General features: G+C 44.4%; 1 protein-coding gene across 1 annotated transcript in view; it reads right to left on the bottom strand.

The window, feature by feature from the left end:
- Positions 1-443: 443 nt before the first annotated feature.
- The window catches only part of setbp1 (SET binding protein 1), a 56,338-nt gene continuing 36,061 nt past the window's right edge, over positions 444-20,720 (bottom strand). Inside the window, exons 3-7 of the mRNA XM_028032877.1 lie at positions 17,415-17,821; positions 14,814-16,727; positions 14,181-14,388; positions 13,032-14,097; positions 444-6,356 (exon numbers count right to left, since the gene is read on the bottom strand). Coding sequence (XP_027888678.1) covers positions 5,848-6,356; positions 13,032-14,097; positions 14,181-14,388; positions 14,814-16,727; positions 17,415-17,821 — 4,104 coding nt within the window. The 3' untranslated portion in view covers positions 444-5,847. The remainder of the gene's footprint in view (positions 6,357-13,031; positions 14,098-14,180; positions 14,389-14,813; positions 16,728-17,414; positions 17,822-20,720) is intronic.

The following is a 20,720-nucleotide window of genomic DNA, read 5'->3' on the forward strand; positions in this document are numbered from 1 at the left end:
GTAACAGGAGATTTTTACTAGTTGGCGGCAGCCAATAGCGGGGCACTTTTCGCTCACCTCCGTCCAATGACAGGACAGCCTCCAGCCCGGCCCACCTCGAGCTGAAACCAAACGGGTTGTGCAAAAACGATTTCGAGATTGGCTAACGAGAACGAAGAGAGGATGTGTGTGTGTGTGTGAGAGATTCTGCAGTATAATCTGATGAGAGGATTCCCTCTCATTTACCTGCAACACTGTAGAGTAGGACTCATTCTCAGAGAGAGAATCTTAAATTCAGCAGTGCAGTAACCCCTGCTGCCTGTCATCTCGCTCCATCACACCTCCTCACACACACGCACACATGCAGGAACAGAGGCAAATCTCAGCATGTGACCAAGCAGTTTTTAGGGGAACAGAATAACAATACAATCTCTGACAGGAGGAAGAAAGCACGAACCACTGCGAGCTGTCAATAAAGTCATTTATTATTTCACACAATGGATAACATGAACAACTTCAACTGTAGTTCTTCTTAATAAGTGCTCAAGGCTGCCAGCCAACAGAAGGGTAGCAAAGAATGAGCATTTCTTTTTAAGGAAAGAGGAAATAAAATAAAAAAAGAACCTACAAGATCATGAAAGAGAAACATGACCAAAAGCATGCCAGCAGACATGGATATACATATATAATACAGGTATATATGTGCTTAAGACATATATCTGTATGCTGGCAAATGCAAATACAAAATATATGTGTATGCTTACACATACATACTGTGAGGAATATATGCATATGCATGTGCATCTAGTATTTACTCTATATGTCAAATATTTGCAGTTTTTAATATTCATACAATGTACAAAAATGCCTCATGAATTAAAAAATCCATTACAAAAAGAAACATATCAAACAATGTACAAGTCTTGGTTCAAATTCAATTGAAATTCAACTTGTCTAAAATATTTATGCATACAATCAAAATTGAGCATGCAAATAAAGGAGAGCCACTCTAGAAAAAGGTTCAAATACACAATGTATACAAATTAAAATATGCCCACGCTGTTAGAAGAGCTCACTTTGTGCTCTACAGAAGTACGTTTATTGGTTTTCTCAGTGCCTCGTCTGCACTCTCAGTTCGGAACAACGTTATAGCTTCGAATGGGAAACAGATGCTGGAAGGATGACAACTTTTATGACTCCATGATATGACCCCCCCTCCCTGCCCTCCCTCTCTCCAGGTGTAAGACAACCATCACTGCATGCGATCAGGGGAACAAGACCAGAACGTAGTTGCCAGTTTGTCTCGTCCTACATGATCTCCCTGTGGACTAATTGTACATTTAATGCAATATTACTATAAGCTCAAACGTTGCTTACAAGCTTGATTTCAGTGCCTTACAAAACTATACATATCCTTTCACATTTTATCCTGTTAAAACTGCGATTTTATGGAGATTTCATGCGACAGAGCTACATAAAGCAGCTCTTATTCGTGAAGCAGAAGGAAAATGATACATGGTTTTCGAAATAGTTTCCAAATAAAAACCCTGAAAGTGCAGCACGCCTCAAATTTGATACTCTTAAATAAATTCAGATGACCCCAACAACCTTTAGAAGCAAATTGCTGAGCAAAAGGATTTCACTTATCATCAGTGTGAAGCCAAACTTTCTGTAAAGGCCTCAGATGTTTGTTAGAAAACACTGGTGAACAAACATCATGAAGACCAATTCCATTTAATTCATCATATGGAAATGGAAAGACTAAAACCTACCAAGACATGACCGTCTATCTAAACAGACAGGCTGGCCAAGGAGAGCATTAACAGGGGAGCAGCTGAGAGTCCTTTGGTAACACTTGAGGAGCTGCAGGAATACAGTTAACAAAGAAGCGTTTATCAACGGGTATCTTCATAATGGTGAGATACGGTGGTGGTAGCATCATGATGTGGGGACGTTTTACTTTAGCAGAGACAGGAAACTTGGTAAAGGTTCAATTCCAGCAGGACAAAGACTAAACACAGAGTGAAAGGTAGATCCAAGCATATTCTTGTAGTAGAATGGCCTAGTCAAAGTCCAGACCTATAAACGAGCTGAGCTATATAGACCTGCAGCACAAGGTGGCTCTTCAAAATATTGACTAACAGGGGCTGAATGCAAATGAAAACCACAATGTCCAGATTTTTGTTTTTGTAAAAAAAAAAAAAAGAAAAGAAAACCATGTATCGTTTTCCTTTTATCTCACCAACATTAGTCTACAACAACATCCACTGAAGTTTACGGTTATAAAGCAGCAAAACGTGAAGAGTTTGACCAATTGAGCCAGACGGGCTGCGAACAGGAGAGCATGAATCCCACTCACAACTTCATCCCCTCTGAAGTCTCCGTGTCGACTGAAAGCTCTGGGTTAGGACAATACTTGTCAGTGTTAAAAGGCACCGGAGCATCGGCTGGTAGAGGAAGAGACGAAACAGACAGGACAGCACAGACATTACCCGGGGCCTTTAACGCCACCATCAGAGACCACCACCCCACCGCAGCACGGAGGCGTCGGTACACAGCTAACCTCCACCACAGACCCACAGAAAGTCCTCTACCAAAGCAAGGTTAAGCATGATGACATTAGGTTGAGAGTATTTTTGGTGTTTTCCTTTGAGAACTCCCCCAACACACAACCCTTCTTCACGCTACAGCAACGCACCTTCAAGCTGCAGGCAGAAGGAGCCAAAAGTTAGCCGAGATCCCTATTTTTGGTCCAGTGTACTGCAGTCGGGCCTGTAAGAGCTTTCGCAAGGAAGCAAGGAAGATTATTTTAGCATTCTTTGTAAATTAATGAGCTGGAATAATGACTGTACCAAATAGGCATGGGTCGGTACGAGATTCTGATGATACGTCAGTAAAAATATCAGGCTAATAACAAAATATTTAAATTATAACACCATAGCCTAATTGCTTTAAATCAGACCAAAGAAGCAGTTAAAATAATATATTATTACATTTAAAATAACATTAATATTGGATTTTATAGCAAATACTTACTATTTTCAATTTGATACATAGCTTAGACAAAAACAAGTGGTATGATGGGCTTATTGTAGCTTGCTCACTGTGATTTAAAATCATTATCATATTAACAAGAGTGCTGGGTCGTGCTCCTTTCCACTACATGGCTGTTTGCTGATTTAACTTTTCTTGTGAGCAAAAGTGATGAAACCGTCTTCTGTGAATTTAACAATGTAGACGAGGGAAAACCTTCAGCTGCTTTTTGAACCTGTAATTTCTTAGAAGCTCGGAAACCGACCCATGCCTGATACAAAGGTACTTTATTTGTGTGTTGGTGGAGACAGATGGCGCTCTGGCAGGCTAATGGGGGCGGTCTGTGGTTGGTATCCATGCGCGATGGACACAAAAACACTATTTACAACAAACACGTCAATACTGTAGTTTTAAGGCTGTACTGCATAGAGAGGCAGTAAGTATAATTTTCTTGAAATGATAGTCACTTTCTGCACAACTTTGTCATTATTACAAATTATTACTGGTATTATTCACAATTCTCCTTACATGAACTCACTTTATTGAGCAAATAAGACCACTTGTTTCTCTTTGTCGCAAAGTGGACCCGGAGCATGAATTTCATTTAAGGTCATTGCCAGTGTAAATGGCCAGATGCATAGCAAACAATATACGCAAACGTGTTTTTTATTTTCTCCTGACAGCTGCTTCTGTTCCTCTATTTGTCAGATATTTTACTTGTTGGGAGCAAGTGATGTTCAATTTCACATCAAAGACAGCGAGAAGAATCGATATCTCCGGTCAGAAGCAGATCTGACTCGGAGGGTTTTTTCTTCTTCTGCCACCGCTGCGCGGCGGTTTCTAGGTCAGAACATGATGCGCATTAAATACAGCGAGTCCCACCCTTCCAGCTCTGTCAGGATGAAACGATCAGAAAACGAGAAGAATGTCCAGAGACAGAGAGATGTGAGGGGACACAGGCAGCGTCAGGGTTCTGATAACGTAAGACACGAGGGTCGATATGCACAATCGTGAACATGCTTGGGTCACTCTCGGGAGGGCACTCCTTGCCACTTTCTGTTCCTTCAGTCAAATGCAATCCGTGATAGAAAGGAAACATAAGGCACAAGTTGAGCTGCTGCAACTGAGAATATCACCTGACCCAAAAAAAAAAATCCAACAAAAAAACAAATCCATCGATCTGAAAACGTTCCCAAAGAAACACTGAACTTTTGTTTATGTCTGGGAAAATTCCAACCGCGATCCAAAGTCCCATATACTGATTAAAAAAAGAAGAAAAAGGAGTGAAACAAAAGGCTCATTAACACCGAGATCCAACATGGCTACATTCTACAGTGCACATAGGAATGCTTTACATTGCTGCCAATGTGGTGGAGAGTTTGCCAAACTTTAATACTTTCAAATACTACATCCTTACGGAGTTCTGAGACTTTGGTTTCAAAGTCAAAACACTGGATTTGCTTCACTGAAATCAGCTTAAGTAGAAACATAAAAAGCAAGGATTGGGCTGTTAATTGAACTGTCCAATTGTGACTTACACTCAGGCTTCACTTGTTTTGTTTTTTGTCGTTTTTATTTTAAAATGCTTTTTGGCTGCGCGGCCTGCATATATAAATTGATTAAAAAAATAACGCATGCTCTCTGGACCGGACGCCCAACCCAGCGGATGCAAAGAACACATAAGGCTAGAACAAGCATGTAAGTGCTGCATTTTGATTGATGCAAGTGAACGGTTCTTCATAGTGCATTTAACAAACTCTAAAGGTTCAGCAAAAAACACATCCGACATTCCTCTTTTACCCAGCACTCCCTCCCCGCCCCAACCCCTGGATACAAACACAATAATGAGCATATGAATGAATATATGTGGTATTCTTCTGTCTGAAAACATACTTGTCTTGAGTCACACCCATGTCTGTTTTTGGTTATAAAACAATACACACTTTCATTATCTACAATTCTATTTATTATACTGGAAGCCAGTACACATCTATGAGCTGGTTTTTTTCCCATTGTACAAGGCAGGCAACAGTGGACTTTTAGTTCTATGTACAGTCGGGGGACAAGTTTTATCCACCGTATTGCCTTTGATTCCCTGCCCAGGAGAGGCCTAAGCGAGACGGGAGAAATGCATGACAGACAGACTGAAACAAGGAAGCTCAAGGACTGCAGATTGAAAACATCAATAGGAGCAAATCTGAGGAGAATTGGGGGTTAAACGGGGAAGATGATGAGCTGCCAGGAAGTGTGAATTTCTTCGAAAAGTGGGCGAGAAACCTTAGAAAATGATAAGGGGAAAAAAATATCCCAGACAGGTTAGGGAGGGTAAATTACTGATGTATTATCCTGCATGTCTCACAAGCTTCCACAAAAAGGCATAAAATAAGCAGAGCTGCACAGTTTTATATGAACCACCCCCACCCACTTCCCCTTTGCTGGTAAATATATGGCTAAAGCCACATTCAGATACTGTATCGTAAAGTACCATACACGTCACTGTATCAGATACATAAAGAATCACATGAAATCCTACTCTATCATAAGTACCACACACTTTTATAGCGTCAGATTCAGTATCGTAGAGTACCGTAGAGTACCGATGTGAGAGCAGGTCCGGAGGACGTTTGAAAAGCCCGTGTCTGGTCGGGGTTTCTGTAGTCAGAAGGAGGGTGTCGTTCCTCCGTTACCGCTCCGCCGCCTGGGCTCCTCTCCACCGGCCGGAGGAGGAGATACAAGTCAAAGTGCATCAAAGAGTTCCCGCTTTAAGGGCACTGCATCTGTTAGGCCTGAAGCAGTTCTGATTCTGTTAGCTGCTCTACCTTCAGTTCAGGGCATCTACTGACCGCCAGGGGCCCACAGTTGGTCCCTGCTGTGGCCCCTGCCTCTGCGTTTGCCCTCTTTATTCCCGGGAGGAGGGACGCATCGTGCCTGGTGCACCACCGTCTCGATAGTCGCTGCGATGGAGTCATGAGCGGGGAGCTCCTGAGACTCCAGGGCCAGGCTCGGCCTGAGGCTGTGCCGACCCGGCAGGTTGTCGCACCTCTCCAGGACGGGCATCCCCAAAGTCCTGCCGTCGCCTTTCCTGCTGGCCAGAACATCCAGACCTCGAGCGTCGGCCCAGACTTCCTCCCTCATGCTGGCCGACTGCGACTCCTCCAGGGGCTGCTTTCGAGGCCGCCCGGGCCGCCGCTTGATGACATTATTTCCTGTTTTGGCTTGTCGCTGCAGACGCTTGGCACGCAGGATCTTCTGCACATGATCAAAGTTCAAAGAATGCATCCTCCTGACGTCCTTCTGGATCTGTTCCACCTCACTGCGTTTATACCTCCTCTTAGCGGGGACACCTGGGGAGTAAAAGGGAGCGATTTAGGTGAGTAAATAGGTTGCAAAGCAAGCAGGAGTTTTCGTGCAAGCATCGTGTAATTTAGCTCATGGAAGAAGGTCTAATTTTTTTTGCCTCAAGAGCTTCCTGCTAATTTTGAGATATTCATGTAAGCTTTTCAAAGCCCAGCTGAGCCAGGAGAGCAGATCCTATCCTGTAATTGTCTGCTAGAGAGCAGAGAGGAGGAGATCCTATTCTGCTTGCAGGAAACCCAAAGAAATGTCTCCTTCAACCATTTAATATGTCGCCACACAGAAACAAACTGGTGCATCTGGAGAACAGGCAGCCAAAAAGTCACTCACACACAAACACACACACGCACACCCCACACATCCAAATATCCCCCAGCATCACATAGACACAAAGAGAAAAACACATGTGCACGCATGCAGAAGGCCCCAACATGCAGGAATAATGAATTCAGCAGTTCAGAATGGCTGAGCAGAAGAAACTCGAGCCATATTGTTTCCTTCACACTGATGAACTGGGCAGTGTGCCCTTTACACGCTGTTCCATTCTTTTCCCTTCCCTCTTTCCCATCACTCTCTTTCTCCTCTCCTCTCCGCTCTTCATGGGAGGCAATATGCTGCTCTCTCATTTTCAATTAAACTGGAAACACTGCACCGTTTCATTTCCGTCTTCATTTCACAAACAGCTTCCTGATCTTGGGTCTGTTTCAGTCTCTCTTTTTGTTTTCGATCTTTGTCCCCTACACTGTAACCCCTCCTCCACACACACACACCCCCGCCCACCCACACACACACACCTCAAAAAAAATTCCTCGTACCCTTTCCTCCCTGTCTGGGCACCATTCCCGGTGCTCAGATCTAGCAAAAGCCAAAATGGAGGGAGAAGCACAATTGGCCGCTGGTCCCCAAATGGTCATTTCTTGTTTTGGTCCACAGTCCTGCTGTTACAGCTTAGATGGTTTTTGTTGTGATCCAGCACTTCAATAAAAGTGTGGTAGGATTATAAAATAATAAAGTTTATGCACAAGTTAAATGAGAATAGGCATGATATCATAAAACTGAGTAAAAATATAAAAAATTAATGTATCAAAGATAACATTAGGAACAACGTACAACATAATCTAATTGTTTTTATTTAAAGCAGTTGGTCAATTAGCCAAAATCTTATCAACTTGTAACATTACTTTAATAAGAGCGATGCAGCGTGCTCAGCTAGTACCCACACCATGTCTGTCCACGCTGTTCACAACCACAAATATCCCCAAATGCTCAGTTTGATATTTCCTTTAAGCAGAGAAAAGGTATAGTAGCCTTCTTTCAGCCAGCTCCCTGACAGTGTGCAGCAACAGGTGGGGGAGGTGCAGCTCTGTTTGATTCTATGCTCCGCAGAGCTGAAGAAAACTCAGGTGACTCCAGAACATTTGTTAATGTCTTACCTAAAGGACTTTAAATGGCAGCAGCGGTATGACAGAAATATGTTAAGAGCTTTTGAGACCAGCCCAAGCCTGGTCTTTACTTAGGTTATAAAAAGTGTATTAAATAATTTGTGAAAACTCTGCTCCTTTTCTGCTCATGTCTTCTTATGTCATCACAGTTTACTGTAACTGGGTGAAACATTTTGCATAAATCTACGTTCAGATCTGTGTGAGGCTACGAGGCTCGTCAGAGAACGGTTCGCTGCGTATGCGTTTATTTTAGATTACTCCCACTTACATAGGTTTTCCTCCTACAGTTTTCAATGGAGATAAAGATACTCTTCAATAATGGTAGTTTAAATTTTTCACTTATTTTTTTTCTAAATTGTTTGTTTACCTCTTTGTCCAATAATATCCCCATTTAATATCCTCTTGGTTCCGTTTCAGAGCCGTAAACAATCCAATTAGTAGCTCTGTACTTAAACCCAAACCGTTTCACATGAGGTTTGTTGCCGAGTATTCCCACGAATGATGGTGTGTTAAATAGTAGAAAAATGTTTAATTGTCTTCATTATTTAATTTCATTGTTAATTTTCTCAAATCTTTGTATTACACTTTATTTCAATCTATTTTGGTCTAATTGATTCTATTTAAATGACATGAATCATTATAATTGCTGATGAGGCCAAAGTCATCTTACGTGATTTTGTACAAACACTTTATTTTTACGACTTATTTGAGTAATATAACTATACTTACTTTAAGCAGAGTTTAGAAAATAACATTAAATCACTGTCAAAGCAAATTTAAAAAAATTACTGCGTGGCTGAAACACGCATCTCATATCAGACCAGCACCAGTTCGTAATTATGAGTGGAAGTGCTCCCGTTGTGACTTCACAAATAATACAAGGAGGTGCGGAGTTTTGACTAATAACATTCAAGCTGCTTATATCAGCCCTATGCTGTAAATTTTCACTTTACGGTTGCCAAAAAAGTTAGAAGGGGCAGTGAAATTAGTGACTGCAGAAAGCACTCAGTAGCAGCGGTTTATGAGCTGCACAGAAGTGAGCACACACGCACACATGCACACCACAAAGTAGCAGAAATTTATGAGCTCCATACACGGAACATAAAACCGATGACCTTCACCGGCGCGAGGGACTCTACAGCGCCGAGGACCTGTTCCTCTGAAGAGCAGAGAGGCATCCCCACAGCCCGCTTGGTATCTGACTAGCAGAATAAAGTCATCCTCCAAGCATGGACTATGATGAAAGTTATTTCAGATTCTGTCTGCGTGCAGATGTTGTAGCGTCATGTGAATCGTCCTTCCTGGCTGTTCTTGCTTCTTTCCAGATGTTTTAGATATCGATCTTCGTCCTCCGGCGTTCTGCTCTCGCTCTGTCTTATATGCGCCTGTTTTCCTTATCGTCTTCTTCCCCTCAATATTTATGTCTGTTTATGTTTTTAAAAGCTACCTCCGCTGCGGTTGCACTTTTTCCCCTCCATCAGGTTTTCATGGGAAATGTGAACTAATCTCATTTAAGGATGAGGTAAGCAGACAGTGTTCTATGCTTTACAGATATAAAGCTTCATTTTTTATACTGCACCTTGGCTCTTCTTACTTATTACAGGAGCATTCTGTCATTTAGTAAATGAAATTGTGCATTTATGCAGTTATTCATGCAATAGATTGACCGAGTCCAGAGTAGTAAACAAAGCCAATTATATTTTCCACCGCATCATTCCTGCGGTTTAAAGTGATTTTAATGACATACCAAAAAAAAAAGACAGAGAAGTGATTTTTTTCTGCACTTACTATACAACTGTCTGTTACTAGAGAAACTCCAACCATGCTGGGCACTAATTAGTAATATTAACAAAACAACCTCATCGATGCCAATGTGGAAAGCAACTTTTGACACATTTGCTACTGCAATAAAAACAATAATAAATCAAGTGATTAGAATAGCTGTTCCCAAACGTACATCTGCCGCTAGAGTCAAAGTTTTAAAAAGTTTCGGTTTCACACCGGCAGAAACTTTCTGACTGCCTTTCCTCTGGTTTGGAACCGATTTCATGAGATTCCAGAGTAAACGCCTAAATAAACCAAAATGACTCCATCTGGTTCAGCAGTACTTTAAGACACGGACTGTGACTCCATCTTCAAGAGGCTTAAAGGGATCCAGCAATGCTCCAGCCCGCTGTTGCTGCACACTGCTGATCAGATGACTGAATAGACTACTACGCCTTTTTTTTTTTTTGCATATGATTTGGACTTTTGGAAATATTTCTGGAAGTAGAAAAACAGAAAGTGCAGAAAATACTCATTAATCTCACTGTAAGAATGTTGTTTTAAATTAGTGTAACAAAGCAAAAATAATTATTAAAGGTAATAAAAATATTTAAGTAACTATAATATTTTTAGAAACCATTCTGAAACATTTTACAGAGCAGCTCTGCTATTTTTACTGAACGTAAAAATAGATTTTCTAACTCCTGGATTTGAAATCTGCTGTGAATTTTGCAGGTTGTGGATGTTTTTTTCCCCCCCCATCCGTTTACGTGCCTGCATGTGCAAGCGCGCGCAGCAGAACTCATATGCACACGCGCCTGTATTTTAATTGGACTAAGGCGGTGAAGTGAAGCAGTAAGTCATGCTAGAGAAGGGGCAACGGGAATGGGGAATAGGGAAGGTAATCTGGGAGGAGGGAGAGACGGGGGTGAGGAGCAGAAAGGAAGTAAGTAGGAAGGAAAGAAGCAGGGGGGAGAAGTGGATGTGAGAGCTGTGGGAGCAAGGTAGAGGAGGAGAGCAAGGGCAAGAGCCGCAGAAAAGGCAAAACTGGAAAAAAAAGGGTAAGGATGTGCAGGAGTAGATGAGGTACTATAACGACAATATGGAAGAGGTGGGGGTGGGCTGAGGGGCCGCGCATATGAGTCATCCGTCCTGGATCCCCTGGGGTGAGGGGGGTGCGTTCTACCCGAGCCCCTGGCTTCTCCTCCCCACCACTGGACTGGGCCCCAGTCATTAAATCCCTGGCTCCCAGCCAGCTCTTTTAACACAGGCAAGAGCCTTTTACGGCGTGTCTGTAGAAAATAAATCACACTGTGTGAATAATATATCTCTGGCGAACGCATTGGCAGGAGAGAAGGAAGAGAGGGAGGGAGGGGGACGGAGAGATCGGTGAATTATAGTCGTCTCCCATGCATTACGTTCTCTTTATCCCCAGCCAGATGTGCTCAAAGACAGCCAAATACAGAATGTAACAAATTACACATTGCTCTGTGAGAACGTGGACCTAACCTGCACCCGAGTTTATTTATAAACAGCAGCATTTACAGGTACCGCATCTTTAGTCAAGAAAGCCCTATTAGCTCTGCCTCTATGGAGACACACAGCATAGCAGATGTCCATTATCACTGAGCTAGAGAGTGATCTCAATCTGCCCATGTTAACAGTCCAGTAACCTTGGCAGGTAAAGATCCCACACAGCTGCTTTGTAACAACACATGTGCATCCGTTCTCCCGTCGCTGGCGTCGGAGCAATTAGTGGCTATGCAGCAGATTGGGCTTTGTTGTTTACATGCAGTATTCATCAATGAGCACATGCGAGAGGGAAACTTCATTTCACTTTGAAAACTTCCTGGCCTCATGTGGGTTCAGTCAGGATCTCAGTGCGACGGTCTACTGGGCGGCACCGGCACGATCGCTGCACAGGTGCAACTCAGTGCATTAGTTCATTTATTTTTAGGAATTTGGTTCAAAATGTTGAACTGATGCACATATTTCCATATTTCTGTTGATGAATATGGCTTACAGCTAATGAAAAGCAAGAATTTATTTTCCCAGGCTATTAGAAGGTCTTATGAGATCATTAATAACAGGAATATTTTAATGCTGAAATATCTGTCTACTGAAAAGTAAGTATATGAACTGAGCCTTCAGTACTTGGTCAGGGCTCCCTTTGCATGAATAACTGCATCACTGCAGCAAGAAGTTGCTTTGATAGCAGCCTTCAGCTGGTCTGCATTCCTGGATCTGGTGTCTCTCGTCTTCCTCTTGATGATGCGCCACAGATTCTCTGTTAACCCTGAACATCAGGCAACTCTCCAGCCTTCCTTCAGACTCTGAGAACTTGATTTCCAAATGAATCAATCAATCGTCAGTGGGGAAAAGGAGCAGATTGCCAATCCATTGCTGTTGATACTCAAGTTAAATGTAAAATTTTCTTTCATCTGAAGACGAGACTTTTGGGTTCTGATGACTGTCTCTGGTTCAGCAGTACTTTAAGACACGGACTGTGACTCCAGCTGCACCTTGTGAGTCTTCCCCCATGGGAGGGCATTTATTGTGTTTTTTAACATTTCTTATCATGCTAAGAATGTAGATCTATTATTATGACAAATTTCACTTCTTGATAGTAAATAAAAAAACAAAACTGACAGTGTGGTCGGAAATGTTATTTTCGCTTTTTTCTCCACTATTCCACAAGAGCATCAATAAATATCAGTAAATCTGAAAACACGATTAAAAGCGGTTACTGTGTAAAAGTTAGTGCTATAAATCACACTTTTTAAGTAAGTGGTGTCCTGAAGATGCCTGTTTCAAATGGGAATGGTTTCAGGAACTGTATTTGTGTTTGGGGTGCTATTACTGCTGTGCCATGCAGTCACAGTCATACCAAAAACAGAAATAAATAGTTTTTTTCTCTATCATCGTCACAACAGCACAAAAAGTAATATATCTATATCGCCCACCCTTATTTTCCCCTTCACTTTCCTTTGGACTTTCAGTGTAGATTGGTAATCTTGGTCTATTTGTGGTGTTTGATGCTGTATTGATGTCCTATGTATTATCTTTCTTTTCCTCAGCTGTTCTGTCATCTACCACACCTTTGCTCTCTACCATTTTCCTTCCACTCAACTTTCCACTAACATGCCTGGAAACAGCAATCTAAACAGTCAGCTTATCTTATAATTACTTTCTGTGACTCATCCTTCTTGTGTGTCAATGACAGGTAATCAAGCCTTATGACTGTGTATAATAACATTTTACATTAGTAAGAATCTATAAATATTCTAATTTTATGAGCCACTACAGTTTCACTTTTTAGACCAAAGTACTAAAATAAGTTAACCTTTTAATGTCCTGACATATTCAAATGCACCTGTAGCATGCTGCACTGTTTAAAATCAAAGAGAGTGAGTGCTTTCTCTTCAGAAACAAACAGGAAGGTCATAATGTGACGCTTACCAGTGAGAGCTGGACTAGAGCGCTCGTTCATCTGCTCCGGCTCCTGCCTGGCCGTTTGGAATGACATTAAGCCCTGATCTCCGAAGACAGCGAGCCTAGTCCTTCTGCTCCTCCCAGCACAATCATCCTCCCGTAACCCCGAGAATAGGTCAGAGGCCTCCTCCGACCGCTGCGATTGGCTGCCGTAGCTGCTCATGAAGCCCTTCGCAGGCTGTGCAGTCTGACGGGAGTGGAACTGGCCGTCGGCGAGCGCGTGGCCGGACAGCTGGTCCGACTCGAAAATCCCCAGGCCGGATCCCAGGTTGGGGCCCCTCGCGTTACCCCTCTGCTTCTCCAGATGCTTTGAGGAACCCTGACCAGCCAAGTCCCTCCTCTCGCTCAGCATGCCGAGCCGCACGTTGGTCTTGGCGCCGCTGAAAAGTCCGCCCAACTCCTGGCGGTCCCGCGGGGAAAGGAGAGGCTCGTCCTTGTGCTTGTGCTTGTGTTTGTGCTTTCTCTTATGAAGGCGGACCCCGGCCATACCGCCTGCACTGCCGGCGCTCAGGGAGCCCAGAGCCTCCGATCTCACAGTGGGGCCCTGCAGTGGGCCATTGGCACTGCGGATCTTCGCCCCCACCTGCAGTTTGGGGTGCCCACTCGAGAGGAAGGCCTTTGGTGGTGGGACAGCGGGCCTCATGAAAGGAGATGGGGGTGCAGGGCCAAGCGAGTGATGGGGCAGGTAAAACGGTGGCGTCGGGGGGAAGTAGCCTAGATTCAGAGGAGGTGCATAAGGCATCGCATACGGCGCTGCATAGTAATTCCCCCCTCCTAGCGCATAGCCATATCCAGGGACAAACGGCAGCTTGGATGTGATCGGTTCGCCGGCTTTGGCCGGACGACCACGCCTCCGTTTGGCCTTCAGATCTGCACTCCTGCGCAGGTACGAGCCGGAGTCGCAGGCATAAGAGTCATAGCTGAGAGGGTAGTAATGGTGAAAATTCAGCCGGAAGATAGACGGGTACGGATGCTGAGGGTAGCAGGTGTACAGCCTGTGAGAAACCCGCAGCTGCTGGAACTTTAACACAACCTGGAAGGCACAACAACACCACACCGGCTTAGTGCTCGCAGTTTATCACAGATGAAACAATGTTTCATAACGCCGTTACAAACCTCTTCCAGTTCAGAGAGAAAGTGAAGATGGTCCCGAGTCTGCATGCATTTCCTCTTCCTCCGGTGATGTTTCTGCTTCTTTTCCTGCTGTGACAGATAGCTGTCCACGGCAGTAACCTTTCGCTCACAGCGCGGTCTGCTCCCCCTGGTGGACGTGTCCAGAGCGGCAGCCTCTGGGGACTCGAACCCGCAAAGATCAAACGAGTACCTGCAAATAGGCATGAAGTTAAGAAATTGTAAACATTAGAATGACCGTAACTTGAACAACAGTAGTTAGCAACTTTTCCAAACTTTGTCAGGTTACAAACACAAGTTTTAATATATATTAATGGGATTTTATGTGGAGAGCAAATTCAATATCGTTTCTAAAATGTTCAACAAATAAAAATATGGAAATTATCTCTTTTTAGGATGATACCCCTAAATTAGTGGTATGCAACTTTCGAAATCGAAAGAATCATTTTGCCCTCATTAAGGCTAAATAAAACTTGTTTAAGGTCGCAAATGTTACACAATCCTTTGAAAAGAAGGCTGAGGTTTAAATTCGTAATTGGACTTAATGTGGAAACAGTAAAGGAGAAATGCAAGGGAATAAATTTACCAATGAAGGTTTCAATAAGCAGTTTACTGTACCTGCGGCGAGAGGCAGGACCCTTTTCGGTTTGATCAGAGGTGCTGTTGTTGTCTGTCCCAATCCCGCTGTCACTGGGGATAGTCTCCTCGCTGTGGGACTCGCTGATGGGGGACAGAGTCACCTCCTTCACTGACGCCCCCTCTGACAGGTGGGAGGGTGAGTTAGCCAGGAGGCGAGGGGGAGAAAGTTTCCAGCCGCCAGAGAGAAATCCTCTTCCTGACGGTTTGGTGGGCAGGGCTGAGATAGGCTGCAAACTTGGCATGGTGGCGTCTGTGTTGCTGGCTCTCAGCGACAGAGCGCATGAGCTGGGAGACGAGTTGGTGGAAGGCACTGCAGGGCTGTCGTAAAAACTGGACATGGACAGAGACATCTGGGGCTTGTCCCTGCTAGCTTTGAGGGCGACAGAGCCTTGGGTTTCCGCTCTGGGCTTACGCCCTCGCTTCTTACCGATGTAGATGGTTCCTCTCTTGCTGACATTAATCTGCTTACCCAATCGAGCTTCGATGGTCGTCGCCATGGCGCTCATAGCTGAGGTAACCGGAGCAGACGCCGACTTCAGAGCCAGGGAGCCGTTCTGACTGGATCCAGAGAGGATCTCGTTCAGGATGCTCTGCATTTTCCCAAGCTTGGTCTTGATCACCGCCCTGGGATGACCTCTGCCTCGCTTTACCTTCAGACTGTTGAAACAGTCGCTGGGAGATGAGGACGCTGCGTGCACCAGCGGGTTCAGGGTGTGCATCTTTCTCCTGCGGCTTATCCCCGGGTTTGACTCCTTCGCCAGCGGGCTTGGAGGTGAGGTGGACGTGCCCTCGTGAATCGTCTCGACGGTCAGGAGTGGCTGCTTCTTGGGACGTCCACGCTTCCTCTTGATGGGGGCGTGGACGGTCAGGCTGTCGGTGTTGGTGTAGAGTGGACTGGAGGGGGTGATTGGGAAGGCAGAGGGTGGATCTGACAGAGCAGAGGGGCTGCCCATGCTGTCTCTCTGAGGAGAGGTGAGACTCGTATGACTCTTAGCTTTCAGGTAGGACCACCTTTCGTTGGCCTTGGTCGGCCTGGAAGTGGCTGCAGGGCTGCCCCCAGTACCGGGACTGGGACTCAGGTCCATTCTGGGTCTGGGACTTGGACTTGGACTGATGTTAATTCTGGATTTAGGACTGGACGTCGGACTCAAGCTAACTCTAGAGCTGGGGCTAGGGAGTCTGGGGTTCATGCCAAGACTGGGTTTGTTGATCTGATTGTATGTTGCCTCTCTGAGTTTCAGGGAATCTGTGAGGCTCTTGGGTCGGCCCACCGGGTTTTTCTTCACCCTGTTGGAGTTCAGATCGGTTTCCTGGTCAGGTCCGCATGTAGCTGCCTCTCCTCTTTCTGCCCTCTCTGCTTTATCCCTCCTATCAGCTTTTTCTGCCTTTTCTACCCTCTCTGCACTGCCGTCCCTCTGACTTGAAAGTCGAGAATCGCTTTTGTGGGCCTCTATCTTGTGCGCTATTTTAGGTTCTGGGGGTCCAGCCGGTGGCTTCTCTGGAGTATCCAGAGTCTGCTGCTGGGACCGCTCCTCCATGGAAAACGACTCATCAACTGAAGGCCTCCTCCGCCTTTTTCTTCCTTTCCCGTCCTCTGCCTGCACAGGCATTCCTCTCTCTTCTTCATCGCCTCTCCTCCCGATGTTTGCTTGCTCTCGTTCATCTTTCCTTCGTTCCTCCCTTGCTTCCTGGAACTGCTCAGCCGTCCCCTCTTGCCTGTATCTTTGCCTCTCTTCAGAGTTAGCAGGGCTCTCCAACTCCCTTTCCGACTGCCTTCCCCAAGGTGCATCAGCGCTCTGGGGGTTCGCGAATATCCTCTGAGAGTCTTTCCTTCCATACTTCCTCTTGATGTTTCCAAAGAGCTGTTCACTGACCTCCTGCAAACCCTTTCCCCTACGGAGAGGGGGATGCATGATAGAAAGATTAAGTTAAGACGAAGAAAAAAAGAAGGTTCAATAATCATCTCAAACAGTGTATCTACAGCAGGGTTGTCCAAACGTTTTGTAACATGGGCCAAAATCGTTGGGTGAAAACAACTCGAGGGCTAAAAAAATGTTTTGTTTTACCTACTCAGTAATAAACTGAGCATGCATTTACGTCAATTAAACATATAAAGTAGATTTGTTGCTGAAAAGGAATGTGTAAATTATTCTAGATCCAAAACTTAAAAAATGGTTATGCACATTTGTCTTAATAAAAATAATTTTGCACATTTTCTAGGTATCACTTGGGAAAAAAATAGAATGCAATTTAGTCAAATATGATCAATAACATTAGGCTTTAGGTCACTCTTTCTTTGAAAAGGTTTGCTGTATTAAATTTACAAAGTTAATTGAAAGCATTTTGGGGTCCAGCAAAGTTTGCTTTTGAGCAAAAGTCACAGGTTCTAGCAAGAGAATGCAAAAAGCATTGTTATTTAAAAACATATACAATATTTTACTGTGAGATCATTTTGTCCTAATTGATAGAAAGTTTTCATCTACATCAAATATCTGTGTTGGGGGGCCAAATTTGTATCAAGTGACTACAAGTGGCCCCCAGGCCGCATATTGGACACCACAGATGTCCATCAAACCCTACCTGCTCAGTGACGTGAGGTTGAGAATGCTGGCGTCTGTGACCACCGGTAGCTGCAGGTCCGGAGTCATGGATCTCTGGGGAGACGGGCTTGAAGTCGCCGCCCGGGAGTAAGGCTGCGTCGCGTCGAGCGATGAGCCTCTGCTCCCTCCCGCCAAGTCTCCAGATGACTCAATGCCAGCCGGTTGGCCTGGCGAGGAAAAAGCTGCCCCAGACGTGATCCAATCCGGAACGATGTGGTGCTGCTGCGTGTGACTGTGCTGGAACTTCTGAGTGAGGCCATGCTGCGTTTGCTGGGCGTTGGAGAGAAGAGCGCCGCGCGGCTGGTGTTTGGGTGGAGAGGGATCACCCAGTAGCTGCAGAAGACCCCCCTCTCTCTGGTCAGGCATTCTGAACTGGCGCTCGTAAGTCTGGAGACAAGAGAAGACAAAAGAATCTCACTGTTTACTCAGAGAACCAGAAAACAACTTACAGCAAACAGCTGCAAGGGACAGACTGATAGCTGCATGAGTAAATAGAAATGACTACCATCACCATTCAGCCAGTTTAGTGTACATTTTTCATTTTGTAAGCACACTTTGAATGACTGAACCACGGAGTTCTGATATGACATTCATCTCTATTCATAGTAAAACCCAGGATTTTAATACGTCTTTTGTGCGAGAGCAAACAATGCGCAACAAAACAAAGGCCTTGTTTACAGAGCAATTAAATTCCTGTGGCAAGAATGTTTCATGCTGTGAGCATGGAGGGTAGAGTTGGAGATGTCTGAGCTCACGCAGTATCACAGTAGCTAAACCCAGCCTCATCGCCTCACCTTTCTGACTCAGATCTGGACTTCATTTGTATCTTCTTGACTGTCAGTCATGTGTCAAACAAATCGAATGTTTAACCGTGTGAAAGTACTTTTCAAAGTCATTCATCCCTTTGAACATTTCCACATTTTGTCATTGATAAGCTTCTATGCATGTTATTGGGATTTTGTATGGAGAGAAAGAAAAAAAAGCTTCTTTTACATTGTTTACTAATAAAAATATAGAATATGTGCGTAGCATTTGTTTTCGCTTATGCTTGCTCTGGTAGCTCTAAATTCCACGTTTGACAAATTGTCAAGCGTTTCATTCTCTAGACGTGCATAGAAAATATTTACTCAAGAAAGACTCATTACAAATGCATGCCACACGTTTCAAGTTATCAGTTGCAAAATATGTTGAAAACCTATCTATGCTTTTAATTTGAAACTACTTTGAGCTGGTCAATCACATAACATTCCAATAAAGCACATTGAAGTTTGTGGGTGTTAAGTGGCAAAAGCAATTGGTTTTAATACAGTATCAAGGCATTGTACTTAATACATAAATGACATGTATAAGATCTCAATATGCTGCATCAGACAAGACAACCGAGCCTAATGTATCACTGCTGCATAATCAGTGCACCGCTGGAAGATGAGAAATAGAGCAGCGGATGGCATTTGTGGTTTAGCCTGTTATTAACAGACTCAGTATGACGCAACAAGACACTGTTCTGCTGCACAGCAGGGAGATGTAACCTAACCACAGGTTTGCCTCTCATGGTCATGCACACACACACACGTCGACGCGCCAGTGCACACAGAAAGACACCCTCACACTTTCATACAGTCAATTTAAGTTTTGAACGGTTTAAAAAAGAAAAACAAAACGAGTTCTCTATACAGAAACGCAAAATGCGTATATGCGAGCAGGTACTCTGCAAATACGTTGTGTTAATATGTGTAATGCACACACAGGGCATTTGTACACCCTCCATTGTTCACTGTGTTAACGTTTGCTCCTGCTTTCATCTGCTCAATCCCCTCAACAACACTTTTCATGCCATCTTGTCTTCTATTGGAAGTCAAATAGTGGGAGTTGTTTCCAGAGTCTGTTCACTGGCAAAGCACAGAAACACACACACACAACCGCCAAGTTGCACAGCACATGGAAAGAAAAAAAAAAAAAAAAACACACCCAAGCAAACACACATTAACAAAGCCAGCAAATGCATGCACTTCAGCGCACACGCATGCTGCCATTTATCTCAAAGCTCACAGACTGTGTGCATGCGCATGCACTGACACCAGAGAAGAGAGCTGGAGAGTCCAGAGAGGAGTAAGATGACAGGCACCTGAAACACACTCGCTTTCTCATTTAACCTGTCCTAGAAAACCTGCTGCTCCGGGTTAAAGGAGGGCAGCCATGACAGAGACAGATACAAAGGGGGGGAGGAGGGGAGGTCGGTTTAAGGCAGACAGTCTCACACATATAAGCACCATACACATCCTCCCCACCAACCACAAAGCAACCACAGAGAGATAATAAAAACAAGGAAACATGGAGGCAAAAGAGGGGAAAAATAAGAAGATAAAAATACAAATGGTGCTCCACCACCACGAGTACACACACCTCCCCTTTTTCCTGGTTGAGCCTGGGTTATATTGGCACCAGTTCAGCTTTTTGTTCTTAGTTTCCTCCTCTCCCTCACCCCCGTCTCTGTGTCTCTCTGTGTGAGGCATTTTCAGGGAAAACGCACACACTGTCTGATATTCACACAGTCAGATGTAAATAGCGGTCATAAAGAGTGAGCTGCCGGTACTCACGGCTGTGTTTTAGTCAACAAAGTGGATCTCAGAGTTGTGCTGTGCTCTTTGTTTCCAGATAAGGTCAACGTCAGCCTCAACCTGACGGGCGTTCAGCTGAGAATAGGCACGGGCTGCTAGGAGATGGATCAAATACCTCAGTTTCATCAAACAGTTATCACTGTAGAGAGGATTATTATGTCTAATATCAATCCAAGACCCTCTACTACTAATTTCCAAAAGCTTCATAGACAACCAGAACTTCAGGGAAACATCAGTGGCTTCTTATAGCAGACGAGGCCATTTAAGTCCTTCCTTCAGCCACATCAGGCTCCCTCTGTCTGTCTGCAGGACTGGTCTCTCCTGATACTGGCTTTTGGGCAGCCTTGCAGAAGCAAGTCCCAGTCTGTCCCAGGGTAGCTTTGGTTACCATGTAGTTCACCACCATCAGTGTGTGAGTGAAAGATTTGCTACATTTTCTTTTGATGCACTTTGCTTTCACTCTGCACTGTGTAAGATTAACCCAACCCTTTGAAGAACCTGGCGTTCGTGCGAATTGCGTCTGAGTTTACTTTAACCAAACAGAGAAATACGTCTTTAGGCGGACCAGAGTTTGGTGTTTTTGGTCCGGATCAGAGTTTGATTGCGCGTTCACATCTCCCAAACCAGAGTTTGACTGAAGTGGACTGATCATGGTGTGAATGTATCCA

The sequence above is a fragment of the Xiphophorus couchianus genome, chromosome 12 (assembly GCF_001444195.1).
Source record: "Xiphophorus couchianus chromosome 12, X_couchianus-1.0, whole genome shotgun sequence".
NCBI lineage: Eukaryota > Metazoa > Chordata > Actinopteri > Cyprinodontiformes > Poeciliidae > Xiphophorus > Xiphophorus couchianus.